Consider the following 27966-nt stretch of genomic DNA (forward strand, 5'->3'; position numbering starts at 1 on the left):
CGATATTTTACAGTATATTACAATGCAGTCACACGCAGTGTGGTTTGCCAGTCAGTTTTGTTTCAGACATCACATACGACAGAACTGCAGTGCGCAACGCGTTTAAGCCGCCTGTACGTTCCCAACATTCTTTTTTTTTGTTCATAGTTTTACATACGCGACGCGTCGAACGGTGTGTGCATGTTTTTTATATACAGTTCGTTGTTTGCGTTGCAGGTGTTTTTTAATTGCAATTTTGAATGCGCGCAAGTGTAATTGATAATAAACAGCGTCCCCTCGCCTCCTTTTTGTTGCATAGAAGAAGATCCTTCAACTTTTTAGACAAGCCAAAAACCAACAATAACAACAACATAATACGAAAGTATTTTTCGCTACCAATTTGAAGTAAAAGGGTGCTATTAAAAAAAGCAAACAAACCACAAAACACTATGTGGAGTCCCACACATTGCAGTGTAACTGGTAAGTGCAAAAAACTACAAAAACCAAAAAAAAAAAACAGGTGCTTCTCACACTCTCACTCCACAGTTGCTTGTCCCCCACCCCTATATTAAATGCCATTGCATAAATAGCATGCACAAGTATGTGTGTGTTTGCATGTATTTGTAAGTGGGGAGCGACACTTGGAATATCGCATTAAAAATTAAACTTGTTTAATTGAAGTTGTGTGTGTGTGCAGTTAAAACCCACAGCCAATTGGATAACACACACATTATTATTAATATTGTTCGAATTTCGAATTGCGCCTAATACTTTGCTTTACTGTTGTTGTTATTGTGGACGCCTTGTTACGCTTGGCCACCAATAAGAACAACAACACATCTTACTGTGTGTGTGTGTGTGTGTGTGTGTGTGTGAGACAAAGATTTTGTTTGTTGCGAGAGTGTGTGTAAGGTGAAAAGCATTGTATTATCCCCTCTCTCTTTAACACATCTTGTTTTCAAATTTCACTTTTCTGTGTTGTTTTGTGACGCAGTCGTTGACGTTGATGCGAACGTCTTTTGACATTCGACAGCGACTGCGACGTCGCTGCTTCTGTTGCTGCGGTCGCTGCAAGTTTTCCCGGTTTTCTCTTTTTTGTATTTTTTGCTTTGTATGTTGCCTCGTATCAGTGATTTGCACTGATAAGATTAAGTTTAATATTTTTCGTTTTGCTGTAGCTCTAGCGATAGTATTGTATTGGTATTTTTTTGGCAAAGACGTCGCTTACTCATCGCGCGTGACTTCAAACTGCAACAACAATAACAACAAATGAAGCTTACACACACATAAGCACACTCTGCCATTCTCTTCTTTTGTTTGATTGATTTCTTCTATTCGCTTGTTGCGAATATCTCTCTATGCATACTTTACCTGTTTCTGTTTGCTTCTTTTTCGTTTTGCGTTTGTCGCATTCTTTTGAGTATGCGTGTGTTTGTACTTGTATTTCCACACATATATTTTTGTGGGTTTTTTTTTGTGTTGGGCATGTTTATGTTTTTTGCTTCGTTTGGTTGAATGTCAGTGAGAAATCAGCGCTTAATTTCAGTGTTTGGAATCGTGACAAAATCACCGCAAAACCTGCACAGATTATACACTTTATCTCCCGCTCGCTCTCTCTCTCTCTCTCTCTTTCTTGTAGTATAATTTTAATGACCATGTGCACAACAATTGTAAAAATGCACATCAGTTTTTGTATGGTTGCATGCAAATTTACATACATAGATATATAGCGATGAATAGGTAAATGACTCACAAATAATTATTGCTCACAAGCAAAGATAAAAACACACACACACGCGCACACTAATAGATAAGCGCCAAGAGATGACAACTCTATACATGTGTGTGTGATATACAGTGAGTTGAAGCTTGCTTTGATTGGTACTTTGTTTTTTGCCATTGTTTGTCCTTTAGCGTAGTCTGTCTTTCCACCTTGAACTTGGACAGTTACTCAACTCCGCTGCTATCAAAGAGAGACAGAGAGAGAGAGAGCGAGATTTGCAGCTGTGTATGTGTGTGTGTGTGTGTGTATTTGCACAGCTCCAAATAAATTGTAAGAAAACAAGAGAAACAATTAAGCGGCGCTCGAATACTCTTTTGTTCTTTGCCAAGTGTTTTGCATGTTAAGTATTTGGTACTTTAATAACAAAGAAGAATTAGAATAAGTTGTGTGTAGCAAACGAAATGATAAAGTCATTGTATACTTTTTGCGATGGCCATTAAGATACGTTGACGTCAATTAATAAACAAATCCGTCGACTGGCGGCTGTCTCAGTGTCTGCGTCTTGGCATTGTTTGCATTCTTGATTGATAAACGTATGCAGAGACACACACACACACACAGAGACACACACACTCGCACACTCAGACAGGCAGAGACATGTGCCACTTGCCAAACCGAACAAGTGACTAAACATAAAATAATAGAAGCATTTGTGTTTGTATCTCTTTTATTTGTCATCGTCTTGTTTCAATATTTACTCTTGAGATGAGCGCACTCCTCAAACACCCGCACACTCCTTACTCACACACACACACACACTCTCGCTCGTTCGCTCTCTTATTCACACACACACATAAACACCTGTTTCTCAACACGTTCTTTTGAATACCCAAAACAATTTGGTTGAAAACTTATGCTAAGTGCTTTGCGCTCTCGCTCGTCGGTTGTCGGTTAATGAGGGAAATTGCTCAACTTTTCAATTTTCAATTGAGTTGTTCTTTGTTCTTCTTCTCTACTACTTTGCGATACTTATATTTGCTCTATTTACAATGAGTAATGAGTTCGTATCCCAAGTGAATAAACTTGATGCACTCCAAAATCTTTGCATTGAATACTTTTGAATAGACTATGTTGTTATCAAACTGTGAATACGACTGTATATAATATTTGATCAAGATACGAAGTATCTCAAACATTAGCTAATATTTGCGTAGAAAACGTTGACGCGGAACAAAATTATCAACAGTCAACTTGGCGTGTGTATTCCTCCAAGATTAGCTATATTATAAATAGCCTAAAGTAATTACAAACCACGAATAATCACAGAACAAATAGCACTAAAAATAGTTAATGTGAAATTTAGTTTAATAGTTGAGAGATTTGATTTTTCCTTATTCAAGTTTTTTTTAAATAAGTGAATAAAATAAAAATGATTTAATTACTAAATATTGCAGAATTTAATTTAGTAGTTTAGAAATTTGATTGTTTATTATTTCCTTGGGTTTTTTTTTTTAAACCAAGTAAATCAAATAAATTATTTAATTAGTAAATAATGTAAAACAATTGGATATCTTACAGATTTTATTTAAGCTTATTTAAGAATAAGAGAACTCGAATTGTTTTCTTTTTTATAAATCATATTATATGTTATTATACAATTTTCGAAGCCACTTTCATATAGGAATTTAAAACAACTAAATAATGCAAATATTTTGCCATATTTTCAACATTTCTTAATTAACGAAAGTGTTTGTCGTAAAATCTACACTTAACTTTAATGGATAGCAAAAATGGAGCTTAACTTTTATGAAAATGATAATAATTAGATCTTTTGCAATTATTTGTTTATTATTATTATTATGAAGTTCTGCACCAAGAAACATTACAATGCTTTAGCTTTAGTTGCTGTTCTGATTAGCAGGAACATCAGGAATCATCATCCCAAATTTTGTAGGGCGTGTAATATAAATATTAGCATTTTAGTGGCACCTTTTGCTTTCCCCCCTTTACATTTGACGCGTCCTTACTTTGTTTAGTTAGGCGTAGTTCCTCGTTTTATTTTCACATTTTCACATTTCCACTTCTCTTCTCTCTATTGGGCTGTTTGCACGCATTCGGTCGGTCGGTTTATTTGGCATTTAGCCTAAGTAATGAGGCCACTCCCAGAGTGCGTGACACTCCCTCGTCGTTGTGGTCACCCTCTCTGTTGTCCACATCTTATATATACATATATATATTCTCCAATTCCCGCTGCAATCACCATTTATGGATGTACATCGTAATACGCCATCGTCGTCGTCGTCTGTTTTTTGAAGTTTCCCTCTGTCTGCTGTGGCTGCTGTTTTGAGGAGAACTTGGTGCTGTGTGCTGTCTAATTGCTTGCGTTATTTTTAGCCATAAATTCTTGGAGGCCAAGTCGTTTCGACGTCTACGGAGTTACAGCAACAACAACAATTGGAATTGCGCAATGCGCTCGCTACCTTTTGAAGCAGACCACGAAAACCCATCAAACTAACCAATCAAGCAAACAAACAAACATATTTGACTAAGCAACCACCATGAATCAACAGCCAACAAAACCAACAACCACAACCACGGCGGCCAATCCCTAAAAACCAAAAAAACAATATACATATAAAGAATTTAATCACATACGATTTTAATTTTCAAACTCACCTTAATTGCATTAACTACATTATATCATTCACATACACACACACACACAGACAGACAGATGAAAGAATGTTTTCCTTTATCTGTATTGCAAAATGATAACATTTTTGCGTTAATCAATGAACTCACCTGCTAAAAAAATTCGCTCTAAATCAATTACCACATTGTTTATGATGAAAGCAAGCTTCCTCAACCAGTTTGACAACAACAACAACAATGAAAAGGTATCATAATTATGACTCACAGAGTGCGTCATTCTGCACGGAGAAAAAGAGGAGAGAGTGGAGAGTGGAGAGTGTGTACTCGAAAGTGTCTCATGTAGAGTCGAAAACTTTACTTTAACTTTGCTGTACTTCAATCGTATAACTTTCATATTTCTGCAGTTATTTGCTTAGCACAAATCTTTGAACTATCTGTGGAGTGAGGATTGTTTCGGTATTTTAAGTTGTAGTTTTATTTTTTAGTATTTTAGTTGTTGATCACATATACCAAATGAAGTTAAGATCAGAGCGGAATTGAACAGATATTTCATCAGAAAAAAATATATAGTTTTGCAGAAATATTATGTATTGTGTGGAGCTTAGATTGTTTCGGTATTTTAAGTTTTGGTATTATTTTTTAGTATTTTAGTTGTTGACACCTAACTGAGTTTAAGATTAAGGCAGAATTTAACAGATATTTATATTATTAGATAAAAATATAACATAATTGTGCAGGAATATTATGTATTGTGTGGAGCTAGGATTATTTTGGTATTTTTAGATTTAGTATTTTAGTTGTTGATCAGATATACCAAATGAAGTTAAGTTAAGATCAGAGCGGAATTGAACAGATATTTCATCAGAATATGATTGTTGATATTGTTTTTCACGAATATGATGTATTGTGTGAAGCTAGGATTATTTTGGTATTTTTAGTTTTAGTATTTTTTTTAGTATCTTAATTGTTGATCAAATTTAGTTGAAGATCAGAGCCGAATTCAATAGATATTTGGTTAGATAAAAATAAAAAAGCTTTGCAGGGATATTATTTTTCGTTTTAATTGCATTTTATTTTTAGTTTTAGTGTTAAATTGAGTTGAGTTAAATACCAGCGTAATTTAATAGATAATTTATTAGAAACAAATATACAGTTTTGAAGGAATATTATGTATTTTTATTTTAATATCAATTTAAGTTAAAAAGTAAATTATGTTTATTGAGAGTGGGGCTTTTTTTTTTAATTGTTAATAAGTGTTGATCAGGAACTGCAAAAACTATATCAGTATTATAGAAAAAAATATATTGCAGGATTTAAAAAGCTATTATAGTAAGTTAATAGGTCTTATATATAAATATTTATGTACATATGTATTTATTTTATTGCAAAGCTTGCTATAGTCATTTTATTTTTACTATAAATATAAAGTTGATGAGTTACAGATTTAAAAATATTAAAAGTTACAATACAACAAAGTTCCATGTTTAAAAGGTAATATATAGAATAATGTGTATTTATTTCATCCACACTTAAATATAAATTAAGATGTTTTGTTGATAAAAATAACAGCTTGAGAATTCTAAATTTACAAAATATATTATTTTATGCTTGTTAGAAATTATAATGTTACTTTTCGTTGAAACTTTTTTGTTCAGATAGATTTAAATGATTGTTGTGAGGCTTTTGTATAAATTTTACAGAGCCCAGATAAGATAGTTAATGTAATTTGAAATGTCTAGTTAGATAAGAGGGCAAAGAATTTATTTGCTGATAAGCAGCAGAAGAAGAAGCAGAAGTCGACACAATTTCTGAGATTGACGCAGGGACAGGTAACAAATAATGCATTTAGTTTATGGTTCGATCGACCTGATTGGAAGAAGTTTAGTGTATATACATACATATATAGCATGGAGCTAACATAGTTGGTTGTTGCTTTGCCCGATGGATGGACGTGGATGTGGATGTGGATGTGGATGCACTTATGCGAAACAGTTACGATTCATTGCCCCGACCCAGTTAGCGACTATTCCAGGCAGGCAGGCAGGCGAACAGAATAACAGAAGTGCAGCGAGTGAAACAGGTCTGAAATCGGATCTCAACCCCGCCTCCTGTCGCACCAATTGATTTCCAGTTAACGTTTTGCCGCCAACTGCCAACTTCTTGACTGCTTTAGCTTCTGCTTCTGCTTTTGCCTCTACTTCTACTTCTACTTGTTGGCTGTCAATCCCCTTTGCTTGCTGCACTGTGAAAGAAAGATTCTTTTGACCTTTCGCATTGAGTCGATGAACATGCAATGCTTAAATTGTCTCTACGTGTCCAACAATTGAAGCAACAACAATAATAACAACAACCCATCATTTAATTGCCCCCTTTCGTTTTGTGCAAAAATACAAGTAAAACAAAAACTATTTTGAATTTTTTGCATTTTCCGCGCGCGCGGCGCATGCAACAAAATAATGCATAATAATAACTGCAGCAGCAGCAACAAAACGAAATGCAGCAATGCCCATTAAAAAAATATATAGAGAGAGAAAAAAAAACAAGAAAAAATGTTTATTAAAAGGCCGAGCAGAGAGTTGCGTTCGGTTTGGCTTCGAGTGGCTTTTCCACGCTGGGGAGCAATAAATCAGCATTTTCGCACGATCTTTGCAATTGTTGGTGTAGTTTATGATATTGCGGCTAATTGTTGTTGATGTTGTTGTTGTTGTTGTTTATTATCAAATGCTGCTGTACTCTTAACGGGTTTTCAACTCGGCTGCTCGTGTTGTTTACGCATTCACAGCGAATTACATAAAACCAGCATCAAGCATCGACATCATCATCATCAAAGAAAGAAACACTCGAAGAACAGAACTCTGAAGCAAACACCATTTACATACCAAGCTCAAAACTTGACTTGGAAATTCCCGGTTTGGTCAAGAGTTCAAACTAACATTAAACATTTCGAATTTCACAAGTTTCCCAGAGAATAATTTGTATTATACATAATTAAAATTCTCTGAAATCCATTTTAAATATACAACAAAGAATTACTCGTTAGTTTCAATTGTAAATTTAATTTGAAAAAGTAATTTTTATGTGGTTTTTCTTTTTGATAAGAAAAATGTTTATTAAATTATAAAGTCATTTAAACACTTTTTTTTAGATATACGAAATTAAAGTTCCAAAAACAATAATATTATTATTTTTGGTCAGATATCAAGTTCGAATTTTTGTTTCCGAAGGAATTGTTTATTAAATTAAAGGGTACTACAATAATGAGTATAGTATTTATGATTACAGAGAAACAGATTCCAATCGGATAAAAATTGTACAAATTATCTAAGAAATACTTTTGTATGGGATAAAACTTACAACTTTCTACGAGACCTAGCTGCTTAGGCTGACAATCTAGTATATTTTGACCTCTATGGTATATTTTGAATGTACATAGTACTTAATCGATATACCAAATATGAGTATTTTGGCTGTTTTATATTAATAAATTATATTAAGAAAAAACAGCTCGATATTCTTAAAATATACCAATATACATATATATGATAGCAATATATAATATAGCACTAATTTTTCTAGTTTTTTTTTTATGAAGAACATGTTTATTCATTTTTATAGACTTTGGAAAATGATTATTTTTTAACTTCATTTAATGCTTTAGAAACAATAGAAATTATTCTAATAATAAAAATAAAACTAAATAAATTATTAAGAAATTTATTAAGACAGCAAGTTATCTTAAGTATTTTTAATTCGTTTAAAAGGGGAAATATTTGACACTTTATAAAAACCTTTAAAAATATACCTTTTAACTTACCTTTAAAAAAATATTCCACAATTTAGAATAATTTAAAAGTGCAATAAAATGTTTGAACTGAACTTTTAAAAAGTTTCCACAAATTTTGCATAATTTAAACATGCAATAAAATGTTTTAACTTATAATTCATGCCATAATTCAAAAATGCAATAAAATGTTGCACATTTTTTTCACTTATGGTAAAGGCCACAAAATTCAGTTTTGGCAATTCGTTAAAGCAATTATTATTATTTAATATATTATATATTTGGGATTGTCAAGCGACATATCGAATTTGTTAGCAAAGGTGATCTTTATAATTGGTTTCATGGTCGTCGCAGCCATCGAAGGGTAATCCACCATCTATGTTGAGTGAGTTTTCAAAAACCAATTTGCTGGTCAGTTAACTGATTTGCTCGCTGGCAAATTGAAGCAGCAGCCAACACACAAACAATGGGTGACAATTAGCTACATAAGGAGAGCAGAGACAGAAACAGAAACAGAGAATTCCGAGTTAGTTTCTGAGTTGCCAATGCCAACGGAAATGGAAACTGTAGACTCAACAAAAACCCCCCCCAAAAAAAAAAAAACGAAGCGAAAACGTTTGAATTGCTTCCATGTTTCTTTTTTTTTTTTTTTAATTTGGCAGATCTCTTGTGTATGTTTTTCGTCTACGATTTGTGTAGCTTTGTATCTTTAGTTTTTGAAATGCAGCTGCTGCTTCGGCTTCTCTCTTCTTTGCGTTTGCCTCATTAGCATGCGCCGAGTGCTCGAGGAGCATTGGCCTCGGCATCATCATCATTGTTGTTGTTGTTGCTTTGTCTCTCATTAGCTGCCACGCCCCCAACATTTGCCTTTAACATTGCTGCCAGCAGCTCACGCAGTTTGAAAGTGGAACAGCGAACTCAAAATGCGTGTTGAGAATTTCTTACATTTGTAATGCGGCGACTTTTACTGCTGCCAACAGAGGGAGACCGAGCGAGAGAGGCGCAGAGAGAGAGAGAGAGAGAGAGAGAGAGAGAGACAACGATAGAGAGGTGCTGCAGCTCCCCAATATCAAAAAACGTCTTTGGCCAAAAAATAAGGTCGCTTGGCTCTTAACGGTCGACTGCCACTTTTAACTGTCGCAAGTTGAGTTTGGTTTTTCCTTTTATTTCATGTTCATACCCGCTACTCATAAAAATAAAAGGGTAGCATTAGTTGGTGGCACAGCTAACTATTACTTAAAAGATATATAAGTTATTGGATATTTAGAAGATATGCTTGATTATAAAGACAATGGAACTTTGCTGAAAATTTGAACACTATTAGTATAGAATCCTTATTATTCAATGTAATACCTTAGCAAAACAGTTATACATCTCTTATACAAATTATAATAGTATAAAAAGCAAATAATAGAAATAATATAATAGAAGCAAAACTGTTATACATCTGTTATACACATCATAATAGAATAGAAGCAGAACTGTTATACAAACCACAATATAATGGAAGTAAAACTGTTATACATCTCTTATACAAACCATAATAGAATAGAGGCAAAACAGTTATACATCTGTTATACACATCCTACTAGAATATAAGCAAAACAGTTATACATCTCTTATACAAACCATAATAAAATAGAAGCAAAGCTGTTATTCAGCTGTTATACCATAGTAGAATGAATAGAATAGAAGCAAAACTGTTATTCATCTGTTATACAAATCATAATAGAATGAATAGAATACAAGGAAAACTGTTATACATTTTTTGTTATACACATCATAATAGAATAGGGGCAAAACAGTTATACATCTGTTATACACAACAGTTATACATCTGTTATACACAACAGTTATACATCTGTTATACACATTATAATAGAATAGAAACAAATCAACCCTAAATAGAATGGAAGCATCTCTTAAACAAACAAAAATAAAATGCAATCTATCGAAATATTTTTCTACTGCATATCTCATAGTCGAGCATACTCAACTGTACTTTACTTGCTTGCCTTTTATTTGTCGTTTATTTTTTGTGTGTTTTCTTTGTCAAATTGCTGGCGCGTTTTAAAACGCCTACGAACAAAAAAAAAGGTAAAGCGGTGCATAATTGAACAATCTCACCTCCATGAAAAATGTATGATAATCATCGACATAACGATCGGTAATGCTGCCATCTAAGGAAAATTAAATTCAGTTAGTGTTTTACGTGAAAATAATAATAATAATAGTGGTAGTAGTAGTAGTAAGTGTAGTGAACAAATTTCCAGAGGTTCGGATTCGGCAAGAGAAACAACAACAACGACAACGACAACAAAAGCAGCAACAATACGACAATGATTTCATTGAAATTAATTAACCTCAAATGCTGACCTCTCGCTTGGGAAGCAGAGGCCAACGAAAAAGTTAAAAGACCAAACACAAATGCGACAATTGCCAACAGTTGCATTGTTGTTTGTTTTATCTATTCTTTTTTTTTTTTTTTTTTTGTTTTTGTAGCTATTATTCCTTATGGAATTGGGATGCCAAACAAGGTGCAGTCGTTTGGGTCATGCAAAGAATTTGAAAATAATTGAGACACTAAACAAAAGCCAACTTAACTGGCGTTGGGAACCCAACACACAACAAAAAAGTCAAAATTCTAATGCTCATTATCTTTACAGATATGCAAAGAATTTCTTTCTGTTTTTTTTTCGATAAAAGTCCAAACAATTGTTATCAAATTTGATATAGTCATTATACTATCTATAAAGTAGTTGTATAATATGTTACTTATAGGCACATGTTGCTCAATAAAATTCACACATTTTCCTGCTTTTTGCTAAAAAAACTGCATACGTAATGCTGCTATTAATCAAGAAACAAAAAACTGCATCTTCATTAAAGATGTTGACAAAGCTATTTCGCACTTTGCATAATTCGTTATTACACTTTTCTGTTCATTCTTCGCTTAGTAACTCTTCGATCTAGCAAACATTTTATATAATAATAAAGATAGATCAGATAAACAACTAAAAACTATAAATTCAAACTAGATTATTTGTTATTCAACTTTTCTCTCTCTTTGATCTCTTTGTTTATTAAAGAATAGATTTGAGGCTGCAACTAAAGGAACTATAAAATAAAATTGCAAAAAATTCCTATAAATGAAATTTCTACCTTATTCAATTCGAATAAAATTAAATTTAGTACTTAATAGATTTAATATAATAAATAAATAATAATTGCAATAAATAAACCTCAGTTTTATATAAGCTAATCGCTAAGCTATAAAAAATGTTTTCAATTGAAATAATTAGTGTACAGTATGCCTGCATATATGCAAATTATATTAATCTATAAATACAATCTGTAGGTCATATTGTAAGCTGCTCAATTAGTTGTTGTTCGTACTGTTTTGCCATATATTATTAATTAAAATGTCAATAATATTACAAAAATATGTGCACGTAGTATCGCTATATACACATCCGTGTATTTGTTTTTGTCATTGCATTCATTTCATATGTTTTCCATGTATTTGTTAACATTGAGCTCCGTTCATTCGCTTGTTGGTTGACAATGACGGCACTCTTCTTACTACCCATCCATCCATCCACCTGCCATCGTATCTCACTCTCTCTCTCTTCCACCCACTCGGTGGGAGTGCGCGTGTATTGCGAGAGTGTGTGCATGAATGTATGTAGGTGTGCTTGCCCACAATTCATTGATGACGCCAGCGCAGCGCTGTTGCTCTTGTTGTTGTTCTTGCTGTTGTTATTGTTATTGTTCACTGTACGCTTGGGCTTCTGTTTTTGCTCTCGACAAGCTCTCAATTGCGTGTCGAAAGCTTTGTTGCGCCCTCTCCCCCCTGCCCCAAATGAGGTGCAAAAAGTGCTCTGGGCACAACCAATATTTAATCCGACTCCCGGGCCACTATAAAATCGAAGATCGAATTGCGAATGATCAACAATCTCATTCGATTTCACGACGCGTGACTCAAAACCAAAACAACAATGAATTGAAATTGTATTATTGAATTGCACGACGAGAAGCGAGAGACGCGAGAAAATCCATCAGCACAGCCGCCCACAAACTGTTGCTCTCACTCTCTCTCTCTCTCTCTGGCTTGTTTTGAGTTTACTCTTAGTTGTCATTCCGCACACTCTTAGCTGTTGTTGTTGTTGCTGCGCTGTTTGGCATATTTTGGCGTTTGCCTTTTGCCATTTAGCATTTGCCATTTCTATTTTGGTGGCGCTGCGGCAAATGGCCGCCATTTGCTTTTGCCATCTGCCTCTGATGTTATTGTTATCGGTATCGACACCAACAACAGATGTCGATTGCGATATCGATGGCGATGCACGAAATTGCAATCGAGCGAAGCGAAAGCTCCAAAATTGGTCTCCCTGCAAACCGGTTTATTTATTATTGATAGTCATCGGTTAAATTCTAGCCCATTAAGAGTTATCTATTGCCTCGATAACTGTTGTTGTCGTTCCCGCTGCTCTATGTCTGTTTGTCTACCGGCGTCTTTAACCTCAATTATCTAAATACATGCATATGTATGTTTCTGTATAGGTGTTTGTATGTGTGGTCTGAGTGACTGGCGATGTCGTTGCAAAAAAACTTCCCAAATTGGCTTAAGTTATGTGGCCGAAGAAGAAGGAGAAGGCAACAATAACAACAACAAGCGATGAATACGGGTCTAAAACAGAACGGCAAACGGGCAAAGGAAAAAACTGTTAATGTAATAATAATTATTCGGCGTCAAGACGCCCACTGTGGGCAACAGCCACAACAACAACAATGGGCAGCGACTTTTTGCACTCGACTTCACTTCTTTCACTCGAAATGCAAAAGCAAAACGAAAAGAGAGTGCTGTGCCTGGGTGCAAGTGCGATAGAGACAGACAGAGTGGATAGCAAATTGGCAAACAAAAATTGTAAGCTTTACTTTTCTATTGAACACTTTTCACTTTATCTACCATTGTTGCTGTTGTTGTTTTTGTTGTTGTTGTTGTTGTTGTTGTTACGAGTCTGAAATTTGCGCAATTTACGTTGCGGCAATCAGCTTGTGCAAATTGTATTTAATCACCTAGACAAACACATTTGTAATTGCGTTTGTGTGTGTTACAATAGGCAATAGTCATTGATTAGATAAAAACAATGCAAACTTAAATATCTTCATAGTCACTACTTTTATATTCGCAATTAGCCAGCCAGTTAGATATTTAAATTCGATAAGCTTTCTATTCGGGAACATCGTTTTATTTTGAAATATTTTTCAATAATATTAAAATGGAAATTATATTCATCTTTAACTAATATTATATTTTTAATGGAAATAAAAGATATTGCTGAGAATTTTAATCAAAACTGACGTTGATTTCAAAAAGAAACTAATTTATTTTATTTAGTTAAAATACATGATATACGAATACATTTATGTTAAAAGAAGAAATACAATTAAAAAGTAATACAATTTCATTTGCATTTTATTTCTTATTCTTAATGAAAAAATGGAAGAAAATAATTAAATTCCTAGTTCTGAAATTTTCTTCAGTTTTTTTCTTTTTTTTACAATCTGTCATTTTGTTTAGTGAAGATATTTTTAAAATCCGATTTTTTATTTTCATTAGCTTTCCTTCAAATTCTTATTTTATTTAATTTATCAAGCTCCTCTTTAACATTAATTTATTTCATGCTGTTTTCGAATTAAATCATTTAATTAATTTGAATCCCCATTTACATACATGATTTTAACAACTTTTCGCAATCAAAATGCATTGTTAGCAGATTAGAGATTAGCAATTGTAATTTAGGTTCATAAGACTTGGTTTCTAATGCTGATCCGAGATATATTTTATAGCAAAAGATAGTTGCAGTACTTTCTTCTCAGGCTGTTGCTGCTTTATCGACGCTTTCTCATCGGGATTTCATATTTGGTGCTCACTCTATAAGGCGTGTTTTAACTAGTAGCAAACCCTAATGTATTCGAGAGAGAATGCTGAGAAGCTGAGAGCTGAGAATGGGGGAAGTGTTCAAAAATTTCCTATGCATATATGTAACTGGACTGGAACCGACAAACCAAACTCAACTCAATGTCTCGACTCTCTGATGATGAACAATGCTGCGAAAATGCCAAAGCAAAAATTATTTTGTGGTTTCCATATCAGCCGGATGCTCTGACTATGGCTCTAGTTATGGTTTTAGATTTGGATTCGGATTCCGATTCCGATTCGTCGAGGTCACGAGGCGCTCTCAAGTGAAACTCGAATGCGACGCGAAATTTGTTGTTACTGTTGTTGGGTTGTGTTTGTTGATTTCGCTTTTTGGGTCGCCGACGTCCGATTGTGAACTGAGTCACACTCCTCACTCACTCAGTATCCATATGCATGCGAATTTCTGGCTGGCTTGGATTCAATTTTCATTTTTTTTTGGCGACACACTCGCCAAAGAAGACTTCGATGTTGTTGACACAGCTGCCGGAAATGGAGTCGGGGCAAATCAAAATTGAGACATTCCCCCGGGGAACTCTTCTAGGCGCTATTTTTGGCATAATATGAACCTTGTAAAACACTTCTAGATGTGTAAATACACGATACTGAGTGAACTGCTGACTTAATGTTGTGTTTACACTGTTCAACAGCCGGTTCAGCTGTTTAAATGGATGGATCTCCAAGTCTATAAAAGATAACGATCTGAAACTTGGTTAACACATTCCTTAATTCCTCTCTGACTTCACAATATATTGGCTGAGTTTGCATGTCGAGTGATAATTCATTTAAATGATTAGTTCTTCAACTAGTTTCGTAAGTTTCCTTGTAATATTCATGTTAATTTGAGAAATTCACATTTATTGCCAGTGACTCAGGAAATTATGAAAAATACTGTAATATGAAATAATCTTTAGAATTTAAGTGCTCTATTTTAGTTGTCTAACATTTCCCTATACAAAACAGAACCAACATCAAGTATACTTTCTGTCATTTCTCCTTCTTTTCTGAAATTTGCTTAACACATTCCTCATTCCTTTCGAACTTCACAATATGTTGGCTGAGTTTACATGTCGAGTGATGATTCATTTAAATAATTCAACTACTTTCATATTATTTTGGTAAAAAATTCTAGTTTATTTTGAGAAGTTTATCGCTAGTAAGTCAGGAAATTATGTATAATAATACAATATAATCCTTTCATTCATCATTTCAGTGCTCTTCCGTAGTTGTCTAATATTACCCTATATAAAACTGAATGAATATCTGAAACTTCCTTAACGCGTTCCTTAATTCCTGACAAACTTTTCAATATATTTCCCGAGTTTGTGTGCCAAGCAGTAATTCATTTAAATAATTAGTTCTTCAACTATTTTCATATTATTTTGGTAAAGAATTCCTAGTTTATTTTGAGAAATTTATAGCCAGTGAGTCAGGAAATTATGAAAATAATAATTCTCCTTCTTTTCTGAAACTTGCTTAACGCGTTCCTTAATTTCTGACTAACTTGTCAATATCTTTCCTGAGTTTCTAATCAGTTTATCGCTAGTGACTCCGGAAATTATGTATAATTCTTTAATACAATATAATCCTTAACATTTAAGTGCTCTTCCGTAGTTATCTAATATTTCCCTATACAAAAACTGAAGCAACATCAAGCTCACTTTCTGCCATCTTCTTTTTATCCACTTACAGTGCAGCGTGCACGAGGTCTGCTGACCAAGGGCAAGAATGGCACCAACAACTGCTTCGTCACAATCGCCCTGGGCAAGGAGAAGTACCAGACATCGGTCAAGGACAAAGCCGAGACGAGCGTCAACTGGAACGAAGAGTGCGAACTGTGAGTTTAGAGCGTTAAAATCCAAAAAAATTGACTTTGGTGATTCAATTGTTCCTTCTCTTCTTGCTTAGCAAAATTCCCGATCAGGGTAATCGCGCCGAACTGACGTTGACGTGTCTGCATCGCAACAATCTGGGCATCGATGAGTTCCTCGGTCAGGCAACGCTGCCGCTCAAGGACATGGATGTGTACGACAGGCCACGGGCCAAATGGTTTAAGCTGGAGAGCAAACCCGGCAAGGAGAAGAAGAACAAGGAGCGCGGTGAGCTGGAGGTGCGGATTGCGTTCGTTGTTAAATCCGGTTCATTGACCGATCTCAGCAAGAAGGACAAGCACAAGTCTTCCATTGGCCAGCTGGCCAGCTCGGTTGGCGGCAGTCTCCTCTCCATTGGCCAGGGCGAGAAGCGCAAGAGCATCAAGAAGCTGGCCGGCTCCCTCAGCTCAAAGTTGCACATACGCAGCAAGAAGAAGCATGCCGATGGCGATGACAGCGGCTCGTTTAGCGGCTCCTTTGCCAGCATCGGTACACCCAATAGCTCCAATGGTCTGGGCAGTGGCATCGGTGGCGGCAGCGGTCGCCGGCGAGGCGGACAGCGGGCTGGCGAAGCGGATCCCGGTGTCATTAGCGAGGACGAGGATGAGTTTGTCTTTGACAATCTGTCGCACAAGAGTTCCGGCAGTTCGCTGAACATTCAACGGTCGGGTCTTCAGGTGCCGAATGCGACGGTCGGAGGAGGTTCATCGACCGGAAACTTTGCGCCACGCAATCCATCGCCGTTGCTGAGCAACGGTGGACTGGGAAAGGGGGGAAAACTGAATGGAGGTAAGGCCAACAATCAATTGCAAGAGACACTCGATGAGGATCCAATCGTGGCGGAGATGGAACAGCTTGAGCTCGATTTCAGCGTTCGTGCGCGCACTCTGCCCGCTCCCTCGAAGCCGCCGCGCACCCAACCAACAACAACAACAACACTGACCGAAGAAGAGTTGCCTATCGAACGGGAACGTGAACGTAATGTTGAGGGTGCTCCTGAAGCAGTTGTAGGTGGTGAAGTGGTGAGACCTTCGGTGACGCCTCGACCCGTTTCAGAGCCAGTCGCCGCCACACAGCAGCCGGATGAGTGGGTATCGAAGCTGTATGGCAATAACAAGTATCTAGAGATTGGCAGCAGCGATTCCCTCAAGCGTCGCAGCTGGGAGTCGCGTGTCCCGCTGCCCGCCACCAGCGAGGAGCCGCCCGCATTGCCGCCAGCGTCGCCGCCACAGCTGCCTGCCAAAGACGTCAGCTCCTCTTCCTCCAGCAGCAGCAGCAGCAGTTCCTCCTCATCGGATAGCGAGGCAGATGAAGAAGTTGAAGCAACCACAGCAGCAGCAGCAGCAGCAGCTGCTGAGCCTCTCAAGGTCGTGGTGGAAAAGACTCGCAACAATTCGCTGTTCTCCTCCGATGTGGACACACGCAACTTTGACTCGTTCAACTCGAGCTTTGCCCAGTTCGAGCAACGCCACAGCACCGCCATCTTTGCGGACGATGAACCCCCAGCGCAACCGTTGCCCAGTCCACGTGCCACGCCCCAGCCGCAACCGCGTGTCAACAGCAACAGTGAACAGCTGAACAAACTGAAGACGGAATCAGCGGCTCTGGTCAAGGCGGAGGCAGCCGCCCAGGAGGAGGCAGCTCGTCAGCGGCGGGCGGAGGAGGATGCTCGACTGGAGGCCGAGTTGCGTTTGAATGAGGAGCGTTTGCGTGAAGAGGAGGCGGCCATGCAGCAGGAGTTGCAGCAGCAACAGGAGCTGGAGGAGCAGCGACGACGTGAGGCCAAGCGGCGTGAGGAGGATCAGCGACTGTTGAGCTTTGGCAAGCGATCCACATCGCTGGAGGAGCAACAACCACAACAGCAACAGCAGTCTCAGCAAAGGATTATAGAACCTGCGGTGGTAACGGTGGCAACGGTGGCCGCTGTCGATGATGTGCTGTTGGAGCCCAATTACTTGACACCGGAGCAATCTCCCAAAGAGTTTAGCAGCAATGGCGGCGGCTTTGAGAAGAGATTGGGCAAATTTAAATACGCCAATAAGCGAGGTGAGCTGTTCTACCCACAAACAAACAAACAAACAAAATCAAACAAAAATGTAAAAGAGTTGAGCAGCAAAACGAACCCAGCAAATGAAATACCTCTTAAAACTAATCCACAAATGCAAAAACCTCCACTCTTCTACCTACTTCGATTCAAAAATAAAAACTCCCAAAACTTAAGCGCGCGGCACGGGGAAGTGCGGCGAGTGTGGCGCACAGTGTTGTAAATCGCTGGCGGATCGAACAACGAACAACATACCGAACGAACGAACCGCGAACCAAGCAATCGAAAATCGAACCAAGCTATTTTCCAAACCAAAAACAAATCAGCCGTCTTCACCAATTCCTGCGTCAATAATATTTTTACCATACACCATCTCTCTCTCTCTCTCTCTTTCATTCACACTATGTCTATCATCTATTTTACTTAATATTTTTTTTTGGTATATTGTTCTGTTTTTTTTGCATCCGCCAGCAATTTATGTTGCGAACTTTCCAATTGTGCCAATCAATTGTGAACCAAACTAGTTCCAAACGGAACAAATTTAAACTCACTTCATCTGTTGCACTGTCTCTATCTCTTTTATGCCAGTTTTATAGGTGATCTCTAATAGTTTCTCTCTCTCTCTCTTTCGTTTTCATGTTGGCAGACAAACAGAATGACACCGACAGCAACTCGCCAAGTCCCAAATCCACGGAACGCATCATTATTGGACATGAAAAATCGCTTACGGAACGTCGCTCCGAGATCTCTGCACAGTTGGCCAAAAAATACGACGGCAAATCGCGAGAGGTGAGTTTTCGTCGCTCGTGTTGTCTCACTCCCACTTGAACTAAATGCTAAACTTGACTTTTAATAGGAGCTAATGCTAATTGCAAACGGAATGGAGAATGAAGCGTTGTTGATGCGACAGCGGGTTAAGGAATTGGAGGATTATCTTGATAACTTGCTGTTGCGTGTTATGGAAACACATCCGAAGATCTTGCAGAATCCCTATTCACGCACCACATCGGCCAAAAGGTTAGATTCGCATATTTAGAATATTATTTCATGCTTGCCTTCCATCTCTGTCTCACTCTCACTCTTGCTCTATGTACTGCTACTTTGCATCCTCACTCTGTCTCTCTCTCTCTCGCACACTCGTTCTGTCGTGTGCTGTTCTCGTTTTTGCTTTTGTTTTCCCTCCATGCATGGCGCACTAATTTGCATTGTGTCTAACATTATTTATGTGTTTATAATTTCTTTTTTGTTGCCTTTATTGATTTTATACAAATATATACATATATTTTGTGTATTTCTCTTTTTAATTTAGTTATAAAAATTACATCAATATGAATGACTTTTTAAAGTAAGTGCTGTGAATTTTGCGCATGTATTTTTGCACGCACACTAAAACAAAGCAAAACAACAACAACAAACAAACAAATGCACTACTCAAACACACGAACAGCTAAAACCAAGAACAACAACACTTCGGAGAGATAGACAGAGAGAGAGAACATCCGCAGGATCAGTACCTGGCAGCAAGAACAACAACAACTACAACTACACACCCACAACAACAACAACTCCAGCATGCGACAGCTGAGATCGCTGGCAAAAGAGAGAGAGAGAGAGTAAGAACGTGTTTCTGTCTGTTGCTAATGTGTTCCCATTACGGTGCTGAGATTACTTTACTGACTAAACTGTTTCCTCTTACTAATTACATTGCGCTCCTATTGATTGCTTAACACTTGTTGCCTGCACATCACAAACATATATTTTCTATACTCTTCGTGCACAAATTAATTATTTCATTGAAATCCAATTGAATAATTTCAATTTATTTTCTCGCACTTGCAGCGGCTAAGTGTCACAGCAGTCAGCCAAAATCTTCGATCGAAGCAAGCAGCTTGCTGTCAGCGCAGAGCAGGGTGATGCTACAAAAGCTGAATGCTGCACCGCCGCCGTCGCGTTTAAATTTAATAAATATAATAGAAATCAAATTGAACACCAAGTTGCCTTTTGTCGTCATTAGATAAATTCAAGTGCTTTCTTATTGTATTTTTGTTAGCATTATACATATATATATATATATTTACACTACAAAAACAAACTGTTAGCTATAAGGACGATTTTTTTACATGGCCTGACCAAACAAATTGTTCAAGTCTCTGAAATATCTACTATATAGCATTAACAATCGTTTTTCTTGTATGTCTTGTACTTTAGTAACATGATATTTGGATTTTTCTTTTTCTGCGTGTAAATTCACTTAAATTATGTTATTTGTCAAATGTAAACAATTGGCCAACAATTGTCAGGTTGAATTTCGATTCTATTCAATTAATTGATATTTGATGCCGAAATTATCCAAAAGTATTTATTATTATTTTTTTTGATTGTGCATTTTAATGTTTTTTTTTTGTTCTGTGTGAAGAAGTCTGCGAACCGGCTACAATTGAAACAATTTTATAGTTAAGTAAACCTTAAATTATTTATGTATTAGATGTTAAGTGGAGAAAGAGCAATAGGAGCGAGGAGAGAACTACATACAGTTATACATAATATGTTGATTAAATGATTTTACTTATTAAACAAATGAAAAACACTATTTTTTTAATTAACGAATATATTCTCACCGTTCTCGCAACGGTTATACGAAAATCGATTTTTTTAGAGTTCGAAAATTTAAAAAATCGATTGCAAACCTGCGAACGTAAATATGGGCTATTATGTAGCCCTGTAAATATCGTAAAGCGCAATATGCCTCAAACTGTATAGATGAAGACCAAGTAGCTGGGCAAGGTGACTACAGTTTTAAATCTATTGTGTGACCCTGAGAAATATCGATTTAGCAACAATATACCTCAAACTGTTGAGCTCAAAGCCGAGCGATGGATCATTCAGACGCAGCTTTAGAGTTAAATATACAATGATTTCGCCTATTTTTTAAACTTTATTTTTCCCAAATGAATTCAACTTATCGTCTTAGCAACAATTGTTTTTTTCTTAAGGAATACACTTACCTATATCAAGCAATTCAAATTGTCGCGCCTTCTACCAGGGCTTCTGAAATTTTGTGCCAATAGCTGACAAGTCTTTAGTATTATATTTTTGGTATATTCTAAGAGGAAAAAAAATAAATATTTGAAATGAAACTTATGGTCACATCCCGAAAAAAAACCAATACAAAAATGCAATAAAGCTCTTGTTTGAATAAAACAAAAAGTCTGAATCGACTTAAATACATATATTAAAGATAAACTTTTATGAATAAATTTAATGTATAATTTGTAAGCTGCAAAAACATTGCTTTATAGCTGTTCTACTACAACTCGAATTTTGCATACACAGACGGGGCTCAGTTTTCAATTATTATTCTGTAGCTGTACATGTAATTTGATTCATCGTTCAATTGAGATTGTTATATCATCACTTCGTCCTTGTCCCATTCCTCCACCCAATACCACCAACCAAAGCTAATTAACTTGTTATTAGAACTGTCAATGTGTACATACATATGTATGTATGTGTATATGCACTGTTATCGCTATCAATAGCAATCGATTGATTGCAATTGTTATCGCGTTACAAGAATATGAAAACTACACGTGACATTTTCGGTACAGCATTGAAAATTGAATGCTTCAAGAACGCAGCCGATCTCCTTATTGGCCTTTATATTGTTTTCTAAAAAAAAACAATGTTGACTGCTGAGTAAATAAACTCGCTTTATACCATGAAATATACACATGACACATATACATACAAAGCTTAATAACCTTTTGCAAGGGTAATCGGCACAAGAAGAAGGAGAAGAAAAAAAGGGGAGGCTACAGGCTCCACTGGCTTTGAACTTGTCGCATTGTTTGATAACCTTCATAATTTATTTGCTGTAGTTTGCTTATTGGTCTTAGGCCAATGACGATGGCAGCCACAAATCATATACATATATAATATAAATATGTTTACATGCATATACATACATATACATATGTTAATACTATGTGTGTGTGTGTTTGCATTGCAGCAGCCGGCAAAATGACAAAAGAATGGCAAAGGGCAAATAAAACACATGTGAAAAATTGCACGTGCAGCACACTCTCACCCTATTACTCTCTGAGTGGCTGAGAGCGACGCAAGCGTTGTCAACACACGCATTTACTTCTTTCTTTTTTCGAATCATTTCCCCTGTTTGGCCAAATGTTGCCCCTATTTGGGCAAATTTGCGGCGAATTCTATGACAAGCCACCCCCAAAAGTTGCACCACGCAAGAGAAAGGTGGCAAAACGAACAAAAGAGAGTGACAAACAGCAAGAGTATTTACTTTACACTGCTAGCAGATGCATTCAAAAGAGAGAGATGCGCTTAGCATATGTACACACACACACACACACAAACACACGCGTAGTGGCTTGCGGCACCGTTATAACTAACGGTACTGTTGTTGCTCTAGCGTTTGTTTTTTGCATTCGTTATATTTGAAGTTTGTTTTTTTGTAGCTTTTCGTTTGAAAATGTTTCATGCCCTTTTTTAGACAGCGCAGCAGCAGCAGCAAAAGCAGTAAATGGTTTTCACTTTTTATGTTGCGCTAGATGAAATCCACTGCAGCACAAAATGGAACTATTGCGATAGAGCGAGATAGACTGATAGCAATGATGTCGATACGCAGTCCAAATCGGGCTCTATTGTTGTTGCTAAACGGGTGCAATCTATATTCATAGATACGTACATATATGCATATATAGACATATATACATATACATATTTATATATTTGTATGTATGTATGCATGTAAGGAGAAGCACTCCCACCCCACTCTTCTTTTAGAAATGCATTGATCGCATCACTTTAGTTATCTCACAGCTTTGTTCCACATTCCACAATAGCACAAACTCCAAAACCCATTCAACAAATGCGTGAGTAAAGTTTGTCGGAGAAGGGGGCGGGTATGAAGGCGTAGGCGCGTAAGAGAGAATAAAAAAATTGAGAGGGAGAGCCGCTGACCGCACGTTCGGCCAGCTAATGCATAGCATACGTAGTATAACCATATTTGGCATTGCATTTGTTAAGCTGCAGTCCATGAGCCGCTCTTTTCGGGAGAGAGCGCGCAAGCAAGCAAGCAAACAAGAGATAGAGAGTGGGTGCATGCGCATAAGCAACGCTCAGACAATGTTCCAACCAAGCGCACTCACACAGACACAAACACACACGCACTTTTATATGAGTAGCTAGAAGGGGCCACACAGAGCAGACGAGACCGGAAAACGCTCAAAAGGCAAAGAAAAATAATACAAATAAATTTGAACTTGAACTTACCGCGCCCCGCCCCGACCCGCTTTGTCGCTCACGCGCTCTCTCTTGTCTGTGCTTGCGCTTCTGCTTTGACACGTGTGTGTGTGTGCTTGTGTCCAGGTTCCTAAAACGCCGGAAAATACACACCCATTTACGTACACACAGACGTTATGTACATACTACATATGTATATATGTATGTATATAGGTGTGTATATTAAATCATGCACATGAATGCGCGTCTCGTCCTCGTCATCGTCTTTTAAATCTTTGTCTCCTCTCATGTCCGTTTTTGAGTTATTCATTATTGTATAATGAAAGCATTACACACATGCATACATATTTATGTGCATATATTGATTATATGCGGATGCCGTTTACCTGCTGGCGTTCTAAAATACATACAAACATATATAAGTGTGTACATATTCACATGCATCACCATACAAATATCCTCCCACACACACACACAGATATGCTCGCTCTTTCACTCGTAGTGCACAGGTTCCATGGAGCCGGGTCTGCTATGCCATTTGAATATTAACGAAATTCACGTTGTGAATGTAATTTTTTGCCGGTCTTCAACTTCACTTTAGTATGCATGCATGTGTGTGTGTGTTTGTGTGTGAAGTGTGTGGAGTGTGTCTGCTTTTCCCTTTTATTTTCTTGTGGCTGCGTGGTGAACGTGATTGGCTTGTTTAATGCGCCTTCGTTTCCGCAGTGAGTGTCTCTTTGATCAGCCATCACACACACACACGCATACATACAAGAATAGCTTCCTGTGGATCCCAAATCTGCAGCCCACACACAACAACAGCAACAACAACAAGTCTGCTTAAGAACCGAACTCATGTCAAAGCTTTATCAAACCTCACTCAGTCACTCTCTCTGTCTCTGTCGCTATCTCGCTCGCACTTTTGCAAGGCTAAGCATAAAGTACTTAAATTCGAAGCATTTTGTTGGACCGAAAAAAGGTTTTCCATTCGCATGTGATAAGCGTATAATATTATTATGTGATATGATATGGAAACACCTGCCAGTCAGCTATCAGCTGACGTACAAATTGTATTAATGAAAGCGCACCCCAAGAATCGAATGTGTGCAGATAAAGCTTACATAGATTCCAGCTACATAAATACACATATACACATACATAGATATATTTAACTGGAAGCACTTAAGATTCCCAGCATGACTCATGTATGTGTGTGTGTGTGTGTGTGTGCGAACACACCCGCACATTTATAGCTGCAATTGTTGCTTATGCTTTGCTCCTTCTTAATTTTATTTTGTTTTTTTTTTGGCAGCGACGGAAGCAACTGTTTCGCTGCGCTGCAGTGCTGCCGGCGCCACGCCCTTTTGAACTGCCATAAATTAACACCCCGGGGCCAAGGCCCCGCACTCGGACCCGCATAACAACAAAAACAACAACGACGACTCTTGAGAGCGTCTTTTCGGTCTTGAGTGCAATCGCATGCGATAGATGCGCCTGCATGCGATACTTGACTTTATCACTGCGACACAAGCACGAAATGAAGATGAAGGCGAAGAAGAAGAAAAAGAATAAGTTGAGATAAGTTCGCATGCTGCAGAGAAAATGCATGACTGCGAAATACCCGGCTACAATTTAGTTTGAATCATTTTAAATTTTTGCAAGTTATTATTATAATACATTTTTTTATATGGAAATGTCAGTAATCAGTATTTGGATAGTAGTAACTGGAAATAAAAGAAAATTTATGAGTTTTACATAACTATAGAACTATATATGAAATACATGTATGTACATATATTAATTTTAGTTTGTTTAAATTAATAGAACTATTAGTAGGTAGCATTAAGGCAATACTTTGTAATACCCTTTATCCCAAATGGGTAGCGGGTATTCTGAATAAGTCAAAGAAGGGGGTGAAATCGGTTCCGATGATGGGCGATCTCTCTTGTGCTCTTTTTCTTAATGCTGCACCACTTGAGTTTATTATTATAAACGAAGTGCATACATATTTACGAGTATGCACATAAATATGTATGTGTATGTAAGTATATTTTTGTGGCTTTATCAGTATATCACATATGCTTTTATCGGGGCACTCGGCATATAGCCCGACCGGAAGGGCAAGAACAGATTGCACCCATATTTGGTTGGTCCGCTGCGCTGCTGACTCAATGTCCCTTGCATTTCTCGCACCAAATTGTAAGGGTCCGGCATTAAAGTAAACCCAGATCGAAGGCATAACAGCTGATTCACAAACACCACCCCCGATGGTGTGGCAAGTATGTGTACTAAATGTGGTGCTAATGGGGATGGTACTGCTTCTGTTGGTGTTGTTGTTGTTGTTAACCCAGGCCCGTTGTCATTTCCGGCACACGCACATCCCCGGTACGGTTAACAAGGCTCAAGGTTGCCTCGAGTCAAGGCGACCCTCCTATTTTGTGTTATTCACTCTCTCTCTCGCATTTTTTTTTCTTTTTCGGTTGAGCTACCCTCTAAGTTTGCCAAGCATTCGAGGGGTAGTTAACACAACAATTGTCGTAGGAATTTTCAACCCAAAAACTGTTTTTGCCGAAAAACCAAAAAAGAAGTAACGAAAAATTCGCAAAAATGAAAAAGAAATGCGAAGCAAAAGCGAAAAGAGCGAATTAGCAACCTTTTCTCATCCCCGCTTGTGGGTTTGTTTTTGAGGGGGTGGAGAGGGGGGAGTGCGGCAAATACACTCCCTGCCAAAATGGCACGTGTCACTTTCACAATTGTTTTTGGTGGAAATGGGGAAAAACCCGACGAGACGAGACTGAGACTGAGTCTGAGACTGAAACATGAGTCATACAATATAGGCGCATTGATTTAACGTGTTGTTTCTTCAGCTGTTTTATTTATCTTATAAATAATGCATCCGATTTGGCCAGACGATGTTTTTTTTCTGCTTTTTTTTCTGTTTTTTCGAGGCTTACTCACACGTATCGTGTGTGTGCTCTCTACAACTGCATTAACCACATTTCGCTTTTCAGTCAGCTTACTAAATGGAAATGGAAATGCAATGCGTCACGCTCTGTTTTCCCCCTGAACCAAAACCGCAGCCTCTATAGCTCTATAGCACATACACTATATATGTATGTATATATAGTATATAGTATAGTATATAGTATACCTTGAAATATCTGGCTAATCTATTACTAGCTAGCACGTTATCGTTATCGCTATTGTCGAGCACTATAACTAGCCCACATGATTCAACCCATCATCATCAATTCGTTTAACTCTTATCGCCCATTTATGGCACTTCACCAGAAACCCTGTGGTTAAGTGAGGAATTTCTGCTCGATCGCTAAGCTTGAGGTCAGCCCTTTAAGTTGACTCCGGAAAGTCCAGGAAATGATGTAAACATATTAATGAATAGCAGCACAGTCATCACATTAGTTAATAAAATAATTAAATTAAAATGATATCATAGCTCTACATTAATATAATGATATTTTATAATTAGAAAAAACTTTAAAATTGAAGTTAACACTAAATAAACGAAAGGAAAGGCTTAAAACTCCTCCTTGATAGTAAATTACGTAATATTCAAATAAGCTTCATATCAAATGTGACAATGTTTTTGGTAACAAGTGAAGGGTACATTTTTCTTTTTCTCTTTCTATTACAACCTCTACCTTTCTCTCTCTCTCTCTCTCTCGAGTCTGGAGACTTCATTGTCCATGGAAATTTAAATTTGAATTTGAATTTTCGGGTTTCGTGGTTGGTGAACTTGGGTTCGACTTTGACAGACGCTACGTTTTGTCTGTCGCACAATAAACGGTATCGAAGACCAAACTTTACTTTCGCAAAAATTTGCCTAATAATTGAAAAATTAAAAATACATTTCATCCGTTGTTTGTTGTCGTGATGTGATTTGATGTTTGTCGCACGTTCACTGAAATTCTGATTAGCTAGTGAAAGTATTTTCTACCGTTAAACGTTATATGCCATTGTTTGTCCATTTCAAAGATCATTTTTTGCACTAACAAAAAAAAAAATACAAAAATATTGAAAACAATCAAGATTAACGATCAACGGGAAAATAGTTGGAAGACAAAAAATTTGCTAAAAGATACTCTACACTAAGGATCCGATAGTTTTTTATATTTATTTTGTAGTAGGTTTTCTTTTTTAATTTAAAAATAACTTGCGTTTTCTTTGAATTAACTAAACCATAAATATTTCAGATAATTTTGCTCTTGGAATTTTTCTATAAAAATATTTATTGATTCATTTTATAAAGGTTTTTTTTTTTTAATTCCTATTCTTAGATAAAGTGATTAATAATTGATAACAATAAATTTAAAAGCAAGTAAACTTTTTGTTCTACACCAACTTGAATTGATAAACAATTTGTTACTAACACCTTCGATTGAAGTTGATTCACCTGCTGCCAACAATTCCAATTCTAGACGTGAGACGAACGGATGTCGAAATTGCAACGAAAAAGGCTTTGAAAATTTGTACAGCCCAAATGGGGCTTTTCGAATTGCTTCGGCTTCCTGGGCTCGATAGTTAACGATAGTAAAACGGCGGATGCACAACGCCTTTTAAAGAGCGAGCGAGTGAGCGAGACAACCAAAGAGTCCCTAAAGCCATGCGAGAACAACAACAACAGCAACAACAACAACAATCGATGCCAGC

General features: G+C 37.0%; 1 protein-coding gene across 8 annotated transcripts; it reads left to right on the plus strand.

Annotated features, from left to right (window-relative positions):
* Window positions 1–46: 46 nt before the first annotated feature.
* LOC133847834 (rab11 family-interacting protein 1) lies at window positions 47–27944 on the plus strand. Of its 8 annotated transcripts, none has more exons than XR_009895195.1 (7): window positions 47–459; window positions 15808–15952; window positions 16024–18032; window positions 18677–18819; window positions 18887–19047; window positions 19340–19653; window positions 19878–20615. XR_009895195.1 is itself a non-coding variant. In XM_062283084.1 (7 exons), exons 1-7 carry the CDS (start codon window positions 429–431, stop codon window positions 19874–19876), a joined length of 2532 nt encoding a protein of 843 aa, XP_062139068.1. In that variant the 5' UTR covers window positions 47–428; the 3' UTR covers window positions 19877–20615. The 8 variants fall into 8 exon arrangements, 5 of the variants coding, with proteins under 5 accessions (XP_062139068.1, XP_062139067.1, XP_062139070.1 ...); XR_009895194.1 differs by having other exon boundaries at window positions 19340–19643; window positions 19870–20615; XM_062283084.1 differs by having other exon boundaries at window positions 19340–19375; window positions 19870–20615.
* Window positions 27945–27966: the final 22 nt, after the last annotated feature.

This window comes from Drosophila sulfurigaster, chromosome X (assembly GCF_023558435.1).
Source record: "Drosophila sulfurigaster albostrigata strain 15112-1811.04 chromosome X, ASM2355843v2, whole genome shotgun sequence".
NCBI lineage: Eukaryota > Metazoa > Arthropoda > Insecta > Diptera > Drosophilidae > Drosophila > Drosophila sulfurigaster.